Source organism: Ursus maritimus, unplaced genomic scaffold, assembly GCF_017311325.1.
Source record: "Ursus maritimus isolate PB19 unplaced genomic scaffold, ASM1731132v1 scaffold_6, whole genome shotgun sequence".
NCBI classification, from domain to species: Eukaryota; Metazoa; Chordata; class Mammalia; order Carnivora; family Ursidae; genus Ursus; species Ursus maritimus.
The window spans coordinates 24,098,264-24,113,438 of NW_024426774.1; the positions used below are offsets into that span (position 1 = coordinate 24,098,264).

The 15,175-nt window shown below is 46.3% G+C and overlaps 1 protein-coding gene across 1 annotated transcript in view; it reads right to left on the bottom strand.

Annotated features, from left to right (window-relative positions):
* Positions 1–15,175, bottom strand: part of CAPN13 (calpain 13) — an 87,298-nt gene that overhangs the window by 43,043 nt on the left and 29,080 nt on the right. Inside the window, exons 4-7 of the mRNA XM_008700560.2 lie at positions 14,744–14,859; positions 8,704–8,837; positions 4,208–4,379; positions 3,218–3,292 (exon numbers count right to left, since the gene is read on the bottom strand). Of these exons, the coding sequence (XP_008698782.1) occupies positions 3,218–3,292; positions 4,208–4,379; positions 8,704–8,837; positions 14,744–14,859 (497 nt within the window). The remainder of the gene's footprint in view (positions 1–3,217; positions 3,293–4,207; positions 4,380–8,703; positions 8,838–14,743; positions 14,860–15,175) is intronic.

Below are 15,175 nucleotides of genomic sequence, written 5' to 3' on the forward strand. Positions count from 1 at the left end.
CAATAGCACCAAAACCATACGTTACCTTGGAATTAACTTAACCAGAGAGCGAAAGGACCTATATTCTAGAAACTATAAATCACTCTTGAAAGACATTGAGGAAGACATAAAAATATGGAAAATATTCTGCTCATGGATTGGAAGAATTAACATAGTTAAAATGTCCATGCTACCCAGAGCAATCTACACTTTCAGTGCTATCCTGATCAAAATACCGAGGACATTTTTCAAAGAACTGGAACAAATAGTCCTTAAATTTGTATGGAAACAGAAAAGGCCCCGAATCTCAAGGAACTGTTGAAAAGGAAGAAAACAAAGCTGAGCATCACAATGCCGGATTTCGAGCTGTACTACAAAGCTGTGATCACAAAGACAGCATGGTACTGGCACAAAAAACAGACACATAGACCAATGGAACAGAATAGAGAGCCCAGAAATGGACCCTTGGCTCTTTGGGCAAGCTATTATTTGATAAAGCAGGAAAAAACATCCGGTGGGAAAAAGACAGTCTCTTCAATAAATGATGGAAAATTGGACAGCTACATGCAAGAGAATGAAACTTGACCACTATCTCACACATACACAAAAATAAACTCCAAATGGATGAAAGACCTCGATGTGAGATCAGGAATCCATCAAAATTCTAGAGGAGAACATAGGCAACAACCTCTACGACAATCAGCCACAGCAAACTTTTTCATGACACATCCCCAAGGCAAGAGAAACAAAAGATAAAATGAATTTATGGACTTCATCAAGATTAAAAGTTTGCACAGCCAAGGAAACAGTCAGAAAAACTAAGAGGCAGCCCACGGAATGGGAGAATATATTTGCAAATGACACTACAGATAAAGGACTGGTATCCAAGATCTACAAAGAACTTCTCAAACTCAGGGGCGCCTGGGTGGCACAGCGGTTAGGCGTCTGCCTTGGCTCAGGGCGTGATCCCAGCTTTCTGGGATCGAGTCCCACATCAGGCTCCTCCGCTATGAGCCTGCTTCTTCCTCTCCCACTCCCCCTGCCTGTGTTCCCTCTCTCGCTGGCTGTCTCTATCTCTGTCGAATAAATAAATAAAATCTTTAAAAAAAAAAAAAGAACTTCTCAAACTCAATACACGAGAAACAAATAAACAAATCAAAAAATGGGCAGAAGATATGAACAGACACTTTTCCAATGAAGACATACAAATGGCTAACAGACACATGAAAAAATGTTCAAAATCATTAGCCATCAAGGAAATTCAAATCAAAACCACACTGAGATACCACCTTACGCTAGTTAGAATGGCAAAAATAGACAAGGCAAGAAACAACAATTGTTGGAGAGGATGTGGAGAAGGGATCCCTCCTACATTGTTGAGCGGGAATGACAAGTTGGTACAGCCACTCTGGAGAACAGTGTGGAGGTCCCTAAAAGTTAAAAATTGAGCTACCTATGATCCAGCCATTGCACTACTGGGTATTTACCCCAAAGATACAGACGTAGTGAAGAGAAGGGCCAATGCACCCCAATGTTCATAGCAGCAATGTCCACAATAGCTAAATCGTGGAAGGAGCCGAGATGCCCTTCAACAGATGACTGATTAAGAAGTTGTGGTCCATATATACAATGGAATATTACTAGCTATCAGAAAGAACGAGTTCTCAACATTTGCTACAACATGGACGCACTGAGGAGATAATGCTATGAAATAAGTCAAGCAGAGAAAGACAACTATCATATGATTTCTCATCTATGGAACATAAGAACTAGGAAGATCAGTAGGGGAAGAAAGGGATAAAGAAAGGGGTAATCAGAAGGGGAATGAAACATGAGAGACTATGGACTATGAGAAACAAACTGAGGACTTCAGAGGGGAGGCCCTGGGTTGTGGGCTTCTTGATTTTTCAGCCTGCCTTCTGGGGGAGGGGCCTGCCACACCGATACTCAGGCAACCCTGTTTGGGTAGAGTCTCGGCGTCCCCTGCAAGGGGTGATGGGAATGGGCACTCTCTGAGCCAGTATTTCCAGGCTTTTGTTCTCTGGCGGTTTGCTGTGCCTCTTCTGAGAGTCAGAGCAGCAGCGGCCAAATTTCAGCCTCTGTCACAGAACAGAGGGATTGCGGCCCGTTCTCTACTAATGTTCTGGCCACTTGAACTCTGTTTCTGTTGGTGCTGCTCAACCCTGCAGCGTCCCGGGATGTGCGCCCCACACCCGGCGTCCCAGCCCTCACTTCCAGGGCCAGCGCGTCTCTGTCCTTTGTGTTTCTAATGCCGCCAGCCGCCCGCTGCCAGCCGCCCCGCGCGCGCTCCGGAAGCTCCTGGTCTCAGTCTGGATCCAGTGAGCGCACCGGGATTCCGGTGTTCCGCGAGATGCCTGGTGGCGCGCGCTCTCCGGCTCATGGTCTCAGTTCGCTCTCTCGCGGGTGCCGTCCGCGAGCCCCGCCCGCTCTCCCGTGCAAGTGGCTACCGCTTCCCGGAGCCCGAACACGGCGGCTCCCTCCCCCTTCCGTTTATCTTCCAATATCTGTGCGCAGATTCATGGCTCCCCGCTTCGTACCTCAATACTCAGCGCTGGAGATGTTCATTTGTAGAGATCCAGATGCATCTTCCTGCGTCTCAGGCTGGTTCCGTGGGTGTTCAGGCTGGTCTGGTACCTATCCAGCTCGACTCGGAGGACCGGCTGAAAACGGTGTCTCCTACTCCTCCGCCATCTTAACTCCGCCCCCCTGAGTGGTGCCTTCTATACGAATGTGTAAGTGTCCCCTGGCTTCTTTTTCTTTCCCTGGCCGGGAGATGAGGGCCCTGGAGCAGCTGCCCTGAGCTCCCAGGGAGAAGCCCCGTGTTGCCGTGGCAGAGTCCTCATCAGCTCTGGATTTTCCCGCTTAGCTGAGAGCAATGAGCTTTCTCTTGTTTGAGCCCCTGGACTTCGGAGTGCCTTTGTGGTAGCAGTTTAGCTGCTGCATAACCAGGAAAATCCTGTCAGGGCTTGCCCTGGTCCACTGGGCGGTTCTTTCTCCTTTCCTTTTGGGAGAACCCTGCAGTCTAGCTGGACGCTCAGCCTGAGACCAGTGCAAGGATGGCAAGAGCTCTGGTGGCTCCCTGGGGGATGAAGCTGCTGGGCGCCAGAACTTCTGGATGAATAGAAGGGCTGGGGCTGTGGTGGGCTTGCTGAAGGCGTGTGATGCCGACTCCTGTTTCAAGGAGCAAGAAAGCCGGGCACAACCCGTGAAGCCTTACCCGCTCCGCTCCAGTCACGGTGTAGGCATGCTGACTCACCAGGCCGCTCTCCATTCTCCTGGCCTCACCTGTTGGCTTCAAAGGAGGAAATCAGACCAAGCATTACACATTCCCAGATTCTTCAGAGAAACAGAAAAGCACGATTCAATCAGCAGCTAAGCTGTGGCAGGTTGGGAAGCATCCCATGAATGCAGACTGGAATGGCACATGTTTTTAGAACTCTTTTCTAGAGGGGCAGGGTTTGAAGGCTGCCGGGTGGTTGAGGCCCTGGGCATTTCATACCTCCGGAGACTACCCCATGACTGACAGAACCCCACTGAGTCCCGGGGCTGACCTGGACTGTTTCCTCCTCCAATCCCTGCTCCTCAATGACACATGGCACAAAACGTGTCTGCTGGGCATCTTGAAGGAGTCAGGAATACCCACCACCCCGTGCTGTGAGCCACTGGGGTTTAAAGTGCATATTAGTTTTTGGGTGGTGTTTCAGATTAGGGGTGTGTGACTCAAAGCCCACATGTTTACAGAGTGCTGCAAATATCCTCACGGATAGGGAGCTGGCTGTCTCAGGGTAGACTCCAAAATAATTTGGAGGGCTGTCCAAGCTTTTCAACATGGGACACACTGACCTTGGGACAGCACCTTTGGAGCCAGAGAGAATCAAAGGGCTGCCCGGTCCCTCTGGACCCCACTGGGCCTGGTCACACGGCAGGGCTAGGCACAGGCTTCAGAGTCAGGCAGCAGCATTCGAAACCAGCTCAGCCACTTACTGGCTGTGTGATGCTGGGCACTTTGCTTAGCCTCTCCGAGCCCATTTCCTCTTTAGTGAGCTCTGCAGCCTCTCGCTCAGACGGAGGGCTGCTGTGAGGATGACATGAGGCATAGCACCCGCGCTCCGTGGCGCCCCCTTGGCCATGCCCCTGACTGGCTGTACGGGCCGGTGGCTAGATACCCCCGGGCGAGCAAAGGCTCAACCCCGTGCAGTCTATTCACCTGGGCCGGGGTGGCGCAGGTCATCAGGGAGCCTGCCGTGGCCGCTGTCTTCACCAACATCACCAGGTCGGAAGGAAAGTGCAGGTCGATGCTGGTGACCACCCCTCCTGTGAGGTCCACCAGGGCGTCAGGAAGGAAGCCGTAGTGCAGGCTGGCATAGGAGCCATGAAACCTGGAAGGGGGAAAGGCACATCAACCCCCGTGGTGAGTTTGGCGAGACGCTCCCGGAAGGGAGGTTGCACACCTGACCTCTGCATGTTGTCCAGCGAAGGACTGTCTGATCTAGCCCTGGACTGTGGTCACCTGCCTTCTATTCTCCTGGATGAAGTTTCCAGTGAAGTGCTGCTATCCTTCCCCTGGCCTCCCGGGGCTGGGCAGCCCCACAAGCAGCCATATTGTGCAGAGGTTAGGCGGGCAGGTGCTGGAGCCTCAGGCCCGGGGGTCGAGGATCGCCCTCTCCACGTACTGAGCTGCTTGACCTTAACAAGTTACTTAAGCCGGCACACAGCAAGCCCGGCACGGACACTGGATATTAGGATGAGTATCCACTGTTTCCTATTCAGTTTAACAAGAGTGGTAAGTCCTTGCTGTGTGAGGGGTGCCATGCTAGGCACCGAGTGTTCAAAGGTGGGCAAGACCTCCAAGAGCTCAGCCAAGAACCCCGGTGCCTGCGGCGGCCACAAGCAGCCTCTGTTCCCATGCCGTGCGAAGTGTGGTCCAGAATCCCCGCTCTCAGAACCCCCGCATGTCAGGATCATCAGGGAGGCTAGCCGACTGTACTGAAGGGAGCATAGGCGAGGACGAGTCTACCTAACACATCCTCAAAGCAAGCGCAGAGCTCTGGGCCTGAGCTCCTCCCTGCTGCTCCTCCAGGGCGCCTGCAACCTTCCCTTCTGGGTCTTTCACCTGGCAATGGTGAGGTTGACGAGGTAGGCTCATGGGGCCCCTCAGTCCCTTCTCCCATATTCCCGCTGCTGCCGCTCTCTCCACCCAAGCATCACCCAGAATTCACGTAAATTTACTTGGGCAAGTACATGTCCAACAGCCACTCAAAGCAGGACAACGTCCCAGGAGCAAATGCCATGGACGGCTTAAAAGTCCTTTATAACAGAAAGCTAAGGATAGGGGCGCCTGGGTGGCACAGTGGTTAAGCGTCTGCCTTCGGCTCAGGGCGTGATCCCGGCGTTATGGGATCGAGCCCCACATCAGGCTCCTCCACTATGAGCCTGCTTCTTCCTCTCCCACTCCCCCTGCTTGTGTTCCCTCTCTCACTGGCTGTCTCTATCTCTGTTAAATAAATAAATAAAATCTTTAAAAAAAAAAAAAAAAAAAAGAAAGCTAAGGATACACAGAAGGCCATGCTGTAGAAACTGCCATGTGACAGATTATCTCAACTTGTTATAAAACTGGTTCTAAATCTTATCTTCTGTCTCTCCCTCTCCCTGACCCAGGGTTATACCTGGTACTAGACTCTTATCTCCCGAGTATTGACTTAGTCAAAGGCAAAGCCTGCCTCTGATAATGGTCATGCCCGGTCGGCTCTGAACGCCTGACCCTCGATTTCCCACACATATACTGGCTCCAGTCCCGGATTAGGAGGGCTTTGCTGAGGGTCCTGGAAGTTCATGAAGACTGGGGTTCTGGAACCCATTCTAGAGCCCACCAGTGTGACCTCACACACTGCAACAGCCCCTTCTTGGCGAGGCACTCAGGGGCCTTCCTTGGCTTTAAACAGGGCTGCACCTGAGCCATTCCAGAAAAGCAGCCAGCCCTGTCCTGGCACTTCCGGCCCAATGCCTCAGTGTCTAGGGGCCTCATCTGAGGCTTTGCACTCACACCACCTCGCAGTCGCCACAGAGAGACCCAATGCCTGGGGAAGGCCAGCAGCCCCTCCCTCACTGTCTCTCCACAGTGCCCACAAAGCCTGTCTCAGCAGCAGCTGGGTATTTTGACAAGGAGCTATCTCTCTGCTTCACAAACACAAGCTCACAAATCCTGCTGATGCTTCAGGAACATGGCAACTATTCTTAGCCCCCTTTACTGACAGGAAACAGAAAGGGAAGGAAAGATAGAACCGTGTTCACCACACCTGTCACTACACCTTGTCACCTGAGCCCAGGAATTCAGCGAGCGCCTTGTTCTCATCTCTGTGCTTCAGCCTCATTTGGGGGAAATGTCTATCTGCCCAGCAATGCTAGGAAAGAGGGAAGAATTCAGACGTCTAAATCAGAATCAGAAAGGCTGCTAAAATGCTGGGATTCTTAACTGCCCAGATTCCGTATGGGACGATATGCAGCCTAACGGATTTTGTCCTGCGATCTCCTATTTTATGACCTCTGGGGGGAAAACCTGCCAGTGTAGATCTGACTCAACCAGTTCATTTCTAGACTCGCCAGTTGCAAGGGTAGCTGAAAGTCTGGGATACATGCATTCACTGGCCTACCTTCTTGGGGGGGAAGGAGGGTCATCCATGGGGATGGATGGTTCTCCATATTTGTACTGTGGTGGTTGTGTGCCCGACACTGAGTTCCAAAGAAGCAAATAGACAAATCTTTTTCCTATAAAATCAACAGCATCAAGGGATGATGGAAAAGCCTGCGACAAGAACAGTTCTCATCCCAGCTTGGCCTCAAACACCACATGACCTTGGGCTGCTCTGCGTATCAGTTTCTCCATCTTTCAAAGAAGGAGATGGGACTCGAGGCTGACAGAGGTCCCTTCCAGCCCTGATAGCTCTAATTCCATTGCACTCACTTCTACGTTCTATGATTCCCTTCTTTGGATAGAGGGGAAAGCTTTTAAACAGCTTACTAGTTTGAAACATTTTATCCTCCACTAGATCTCTTTAGGCGGTGGAATGTGGATTCCGGGTCCAGTTTCCCATTTTCTTTTCAAGCTGAATGATTGCTTTAGGTCGACTGTTAACAAAATGGGGTCAAAGTCATCATTTCATTCCACACGGTTTCTAATTCTCCAAGTGAACTGGCACGCTCCCCCTTTCACAGAAGGAAAAAACGAAGCCCCGAAGTAGTGAGAGTTGACTCCATACTGGAAAGGGATGGCAGCGTTTGAGTAAGTAGCTTAGAAGCAAATTAACCTCCCCGAACATATGGATCGGTTCAACAACCTTGGCTGTTAGCTGGGGTTCCTTCTCAGATGCTAATGAACAGCTCTTCTTGACACTGGAAATGAGCAATAGCTTTAGTTTTCCACAAATAGGCTCAAAAGACAGAGTGCAAAAAAAAAAAAAAAGAGCTCTTGAGATGCATGGCTGTTCAGAGTGTGACCTCTGGAAGGACAGGGACTGGGGTGCTGGGGTGATCTGTGGGGTTGTTAGCATCCTCAGGGCGCAGGACTGGACCCAGCAGGGTCTTCTGCTGTCCCTGGGTCAAATAACTGAAAACCCCACCGGATTCCGGCTACTGATGACCGTCACGTGACTAGAGTCTTGGCTTCCCAATCTGTAAAATGTGGGTGGTGGTGATGATCTTTAGGGAACCTGATTTGGTGACACTCTGCTAACTCACGGTTTCCTGAAAGGGACGGTCCCTTTGTCTCCTAGCTTTGATCCTGAGCTCTGATGTGCCCGCACCTGTGTAGGTCTCTGCGACAGGGACCTGTTCCACATAGCACACACTCCTGCTCACACCCACTTAAGCCAGTCTCAGAGTCTCACCGCGGGCCAAGCACACCGCCCGGCCTGTGGTTACACGCTCAGCACTCATCCGAATAGAGGTAACTCAAAGGATCTAAATCAAACATAGGATTTACAAACTAGGGTGTTTGTAAGTCCTTGAGCTTGTTAACCCTAGTTATAGTACAACCCAGTTATATGGCTTGCGCCATGTAATAACCAGCAAACTCCTGCCCTGCCTCCCCCCGCCCCCTGCCCCTTGTCCCCGACACAGATCCAATCTCATAGTAGCCATACCGGGCCCCCAACTGCCCGACCTCACTTTGAACGGTCCTGCCCCTAGGTCTTCACTTGAATCAGTCTCATGGTTGGGAATAACTGTCCAACACGTCCCCTTTCTCCTTGCTGAAATTCTACCCATCCTTCAAGGCCTCACTCAATGCCATGTCCTCTATAGAGCCTCAGATTGACTCTCTGTGAGTCAGAAAGTCAAGAATGTTCTCTCTCTGTCCTCTCATCAGACTTTGACCATCAGCCATGATATTGTATTTTATTTGGGCTCTTATCCCAGTTCTTGCAACGACAGTATTATTAGTACATACCTCTGTTTAGTCCTGCCCTGCCCACCTCTTGCTATGTATCTCGGGGTTCCTCCCCTGGCCCCAACACAGCCTTGCACACAGTGATTGTTTACGGAGGATGCCCAGCCAGGTGGCAAAGGCTCTGATGCTCTCAGGGCATCACTTGCGTGCAGAGCTGCCAAAAGTCCTGGGGCTAGCTGCTGTGCAGCACCCATCAGGGCAAGCGCTAGGCAGGCAAGGCCAGCATTGAGGCGCTGGTCAGAAGGACAGGCCACTCTTACTTGGCATAAGCTTTCTCCAGCAGGCAGGGCCAAAACTCCTGATTGTTGCGAGGATGCACAAAGAGGTACTCCTTTTTCAGGACAGGTAGGCGATCATCAACCACCACTTCCACCCACTGGCCACACTGCCAGAACTGGAAGACAGATGAATAGATGCCTTAGTAGAGCCGGGGCAGAAGGGAGCTTCTGGACCCCCAACCCATGCCAAACTATAACCATTGTCATGGCATGACCTCATCAATGTAACAACAAACTCTATCGAGAACAAAATCCCAGCCCAGGTCAGTGGACAGGGGCCTGGCATGTCAACTGCACCGGACAGATGAGTCACAGATCAAGTGAGTCAAAGAAAATATAGGCTGGGCGGAAAGAGACTTGGGTTTTAGTTTGACTTTGCTACTAACTCTGGTCTCACTTTGGCAAGTCCTCTAAGAGCTTCGGCACACATGGACTTTCCAGGTTTACCTTGTGCACGAAATGGCAATAGAGGGAAAAGATGCTGAACAACAAGGAGAAGGGTAGATACAGAGTGTTATAATGGGGCAACAGGAGCACCTACTGGGAGCCGGAGGCTTGGGGGTGGGGACAGGATTTAAATAGGTGGCAAGCAGGTGGGAAAGACATCCCAGATGGCAGGGACAGTGTAGGCAAAGGCCTGAAGGCCAAATGATGAGGAATGCTCAGGAGGACCGAGCACTGATGGTCTCGCTCTGGCCGTCTTCGCTCCTGTGAAGCTGGCCCTGCCATCAGAGCAGCGGAAATGAAGCTGGCTGGCACCGCTACCGCTAAGAGCACAAATGAACCAGATGTTCCTCTCCAAAACAGACTGCTTTAATCTTCGGTGTTCAACTCTTAATGGTTCACCTGGGGACATCACCAAATGCGGAAAATTCATAACAAAGCCAGCCTTTTGGAGTTTCTTCTTCGGTCTGCCCTGTGTTGGATAAGCAGCAGGGCCTCCAGCTTCAGGTCTGAGCCTTGATGAAGGCAGGTCTCTGACAGGCGGGTTCGGAGTAAAGCTGGGTGGATGTGATCTATCATCTGGGAGTGACGGGAAGCCATCCACATGGCCTTTTCCACAGCTGGATATCCCAGATGTTGGGCCATTGCATCCAGCTGAGGATGTGCTTTCCAAGTAGAGATGGAGACTGAGATGGGTGTCAGTGGAGACAAAGCAAAGATGTTTTCACGGTCATTAATGAGCTCAGTGCACTGCAGCTGGTTCTGGCATAGCTGTGGACTTGTGTCCCTACTGCAGTAAAATGTGTAGACAGATGAGGTTAAGAGCCAATAGGGGTGTTACTAGGAGGGAGGTCATGAAACACGTTTGACACGCCAAGGGAAACGAGAAGTGGGGTACTGGAAAAACAACCTGATCTGGATAGCAAAGTGCAGTGGACAGTGGCCAGTCGTTGGAACTGTGCTTGAGCCCCGGTTTTCCCTTTAGTTACCTGAACAACAGACACTGGTTAAGACACCGAATTCTCTGTGTCTCAGTTTCCTCATCTGTCAAATGGTGATAAAGTAAGAACCTCCTCATAGGGCTGTGATTGGGATCAGACGAGATTGTGAAAGTGAGATCAGTTTTGAAAGCAGAAGTGGGGGGTAAACAGAAGGAGGAATGAACCATGACAGACTGTGGCCTCTGGGAAACAAACTGAGGGCTTCAGAGGGGAGGGGGGTGGGGGATTGGGATAGGCCGGTGATGGGTATTAAGGAGGGCACATATCGCATGGTGCACTGGGTGTTATATGCAAATAATGAATCATGGAATTTTACACCAAAAACTAAGGATATACTGTATCGTGACTAACATAACATAATAAAAAATTATTTAAAAAAATGAAAGCAGAAACTATTTTTCTATAGTTTCTTTGTTCAGCACCTAGGATAGAGCCTGGTGCAGAGTAGACCATCAGGAATGAGTGAGTCCTGACTTAAATGAGCTCCTCTGGTTGGTTTCCAGCTAGAAGTCACCTTCACCCCAATATTCGCACATGAGTAATGCTGACCAAACTTGCTATCCTCATACAAAGGGAATGCCAGATAAGATCACTGTTCCCAGAATGAAGTCAAGAATGAGGCCACCAATCTGCATTTCCCGGTTCACCTCACTAGGTGCGGAGGGCTGGCATCTGAATAATGTCTGGACCCTCTAAGAAGCATGCTGGTGCCATTTTGTCAGCCCAAGTGTCTGAGGGAAGCCAGAAGTGTTTTGCACAAAGCAGCCACATTGCTTGGGCACTGGGCTCTTTCCAGAGAGTAGTGCCCAAGCACAGAGTGATGAGAACAGATGTACGGAGATCAACACTTCAGCTCTTTCTGGAGAACTGTGGAACTTTCTCATCGTTTAGAAGGTCAGAGAGTATTCTGCCTAGGACTCGGTTTCTCCTAACCACGTGTTACTACCAACACTTGCAGCCTGAGGTGAGCTCAGACAGTAAACCTTGCATCTTCTAGCTCACTCTTTGGTCAGATCCTTGGACGAGCAACATCAGCATCCCCTGGGAACTTGTTAGAAGACCTAGTACGCAAATAGTTGGACTTCAGGAAGAGACAACAAAATAAAGGAGGACATCCAGAAATAATGAAGGGAAATTTAGTTGAGCAGAAAAGGGGCTTTCTCAGAATGAAAGAGCTCACTGAATCCTAGACAAGATTAATTTCAAAAAGGCACACATCTGGACGTGTTCCAGAGAAAGTTCTGAACAGAAGGAGCCAGAGTACCTCTCCCTAAAACTGCAGTTTGAAAGAATACGTTGCAAACAAAGCCAAGAGCATGGATGAGCATTGGATTTTCCTTCTGTAACATTGGAAGCTATGAGACAAAGGACTAGTTTACAGATATTTGAGGAAAGGGAATGTGATCCAAGAATCCCAAGCTCCACTGACGTATTATTCTTAAGTAAGAGCGAATGAAAAACACCCATGTGATTGGAGGAAATTATTCAAGGAACTACTTACCTAATGAGGATGAAATTAGAACAAAAACCTTAAGAGGAAATGAAGGGTGAAAGCAACAATGATGGGCAGTGAGTTTTAAATATGCTATGTACAAGAAACACAGTGGAAGTGAAATTGATAATGAGAGGATGACCGAAGATGTAAGAGGAAAACATAAATGACAGGAAGCTGAAGTAGCAATGTGAACATCAGATAAAGAGGAATTCAAAGCCCAACACATTAAAGACAAAAAAGAGAGCTATTGTGTGAACTTTATTCCAACAGCCGGATAGCAAGAACAAAAATCGTTAGGTACCGTAGAATATAACAGGAAAAGTTTAAAGCTAGAATATCTGAAAACATAAGAGGAATCCTCCAAGGTATAACTTTGGGGAAGAATTTTAATTCACCTCTTTTAGAATTTGATAAATCAAGCAAACAAAAAGTAAGCCAAGATAAAAAAGTTACTTGCAGATACAACAATTTGCAAATCAGAAAGCCTGATTCCATATGGACTTTTGCCTACTGGATAGTCTCATATATCCACGAAGCATTTGCAAAAACTGTTGTAGACTTGGACATAAATAAAACTTTAATAATTCCCCCAAATATAGATATTTTATGACTATATTCTCTGATCATAATTTAATAAATCTAAAATTCTACAACCAAAACTACAAGTATATTATCTTAAAATTAATCCAAGACATTTTATATCAAACCCTATAGATATAGATAAGATCTATAAAAAGAAAAGAAAAATTTATAGTCTTAACCTAAAACCCTATAGATATAGATACAATCTATGAAAAGAAAATTTATAATCTTGAAAGTTTTTATTATTAAACAAAAAACAAAAGTGAAGAGTTTCAGAAAACAAACAAAAAACAATAAAATTAAAGAAAGTAAACAGGAATTAATAAAAATCAATTGAAATCAATTATATAGAACACAAAACCCCAAAAGAAAAATAGAAAGAATAATGAAAACCAAACGTTGATTTGTTAAAAAACCAATAAAAAGTTTGGTTTGGTTAAGAAAACCTGGCTTAAGAAGAAAAGGAAAAATAAGAACATACTACAGGGATTGATAAAGTGGATTTAACCAAGATTAGAAGAAATCAAAAGAATTTTCAGAGAATCACATAATCAAGTTTTGGGCAGTAAATCTGAAACCACAGAAGAAATAGTTGGTTTTCCTGGCAAAATATAAATTTCAAGAGTTGGTGATGGGTATTAAGGAGGGCACGTATTGCACGGTGCTCTGGGTGTTGTTATACGCAAGTAATGAATCGTGGAACTTTACATCAAAAACTAGGGATGTACTGTAAGGTGACTAACATAATAAAAAAATATTATAAAAAAAGTGAGAGAACATTTTCCTCCCTTTTTCCAAATCTTCTATTTGTCATTTGCAAATAGTGTATCTACTTTGGGAGAAAGTTATTGATAAGGCTATTTGAACCTGATGTAAGCTACCACAATTTATCTGGAAAACCCCCAATTTAAAATTGGAATATCTATTTGGTATAACATTTCTTCCTTAAGTTAAAATTTTCAATAGGCTTAAAGTATCGCATTTTGTGATTTAATGTATAAAATTTCCTGAATTATAGATATTCCAAAATTTTCTAAGCAGATTTTTTTAACTAAATGCATTTTCCCATATAATACTTTAATAACATTTTTTAAGGAAGTTAAAAAAATGTAAATAACAATACTGTTTCAGAACCATTAATAACAGGACAAAAGGATTGGGGGAAAAAAAAAAGAATTAACTCCAGAAGAAATAAGAGACACAAACATTTCAATAGCTGTTGAACACACAATAAGAGTTAAATCATGTTGAAAAAGGAAGTAGTTCCAAATGATTTAACTATTGTCTGTTTTACTTTCAAAGAACAAATAATCAATGATTAATAACCATTGTTCAAATTATTTCAGATCAAGATATATAAAACTCAATGGATTCATTTTAAAAAGCCAGCATAACTCCAACATGGCAAAAATAGCTAGAAACCAATTCTACATACGATATTGATGCAAAAATTCTAATAAAATGTTTATCAAATTGAATCCCACAGTGCATCAAAAAAATTGGCACAGCAGGAGAGAACATCACTAAAATCAGGAGAAGGCAGGACTTTGCTCTTGCCATTCTTATTTAAGATTGTGACCTTCTATAATGTGACAAAGAGCAAAGTAAGTTCTAGAAATATTGAAAAAAGAGACAAAATGATCTTTATTTGCAGAGAATATTAGTTAACTAAAAAACTGAGATACTCTACTAAAAAAAAATGGAACTAATCAAGAAATTTGGTAAGGTGCCTAGATACAATTTAATACATAATAAGGACTGGCTTTCTCTTGTCAGCAACGTTTAGTTAGAAATGAGGGGGAAAATCTCATTCATATTAGCTACAAAACTGTAAAATATTTGGGAATACATTTAACGAGAAGGGTGTCACACCAATATGGAAACATAACTATAACATTTTATTGAAGGGCATAAAACCATTTTATTGAAGTTCTGAGTAGATAGAAAGATATACCATGTTTCTGGAAAGGAATAATTAAAATAATAAAAATGTAATGTTTCCAAATTAATACATAAATTTAATGCTGTTCCACTCTGCATCACGGTGGCTTTTTTTAATTAGACACAATGATTTTAATATTCTCACGGAAAAATAAACGTGCAAGAATTACCAAGATATTTTTGAGGAAAGAATAACGAAGGAAAACTTATTCTACCAGATGTTGCGACTGATTCTAAAGCTACTGTAATCAAAATAGCAAGATCCGGCACAAAGGCTCAGTGATGGACAGGGTTCTTGATTAATGACTTTTTTTTTGTTTTTTTTGCTAATTGTTTCTGCCGTTTCTTTTTATTTACATGAAAACATTTTGACTCTCATGTTTCCTATGTGCTTCCAGATGTTGGGCTCGAATTCTTTTATGGAGATATGCCAAGAACTTAACACGTAGGGGACTCTTCCACCTCACCCTAGCAGACTTGAGGGCATTCAAGACCCCCCCCCCTGCCCGTGCTCTCAGAGAACCCATCCATGTGAGGAGCGCCCCAGCAGGACACACACCCGGAAACAGAAGATCCCCGCATACTGGTGCGAAAAGCTTTGGTCCATCAGGATCTTATGCAGATGCTGTGGGTTCTGTGTCAAGGAGCCCAGTGCTGCCAGGAACCAGCAATCTCCTGGAAAGGGACAAAAGCCATGAGAGGTCTACCGAACACATCTGGAAGCCCCACCCCACACATTTCACAGGTCTCCGTACACCTTCTTCTGAATAATGTGTTTATTTTTTTTTCTGTCTGAGAGGTGAGAACTAGGGAAGGATTCACTAAGACCAGTTCCAAGCAAGACAGAGAAGGAGCTGGTGGTGATGGGGGTTAGTGGGGTGGGGGAGATGGGGGCAATGGGGGTTGGGGTGGCTGGGAAGAAGGTGAAGGGGGTTTGAGGAACAGCAAAGAATATGGTGAGGGAAGTCAAGAGAGCCCCAGCCAGGCTTCA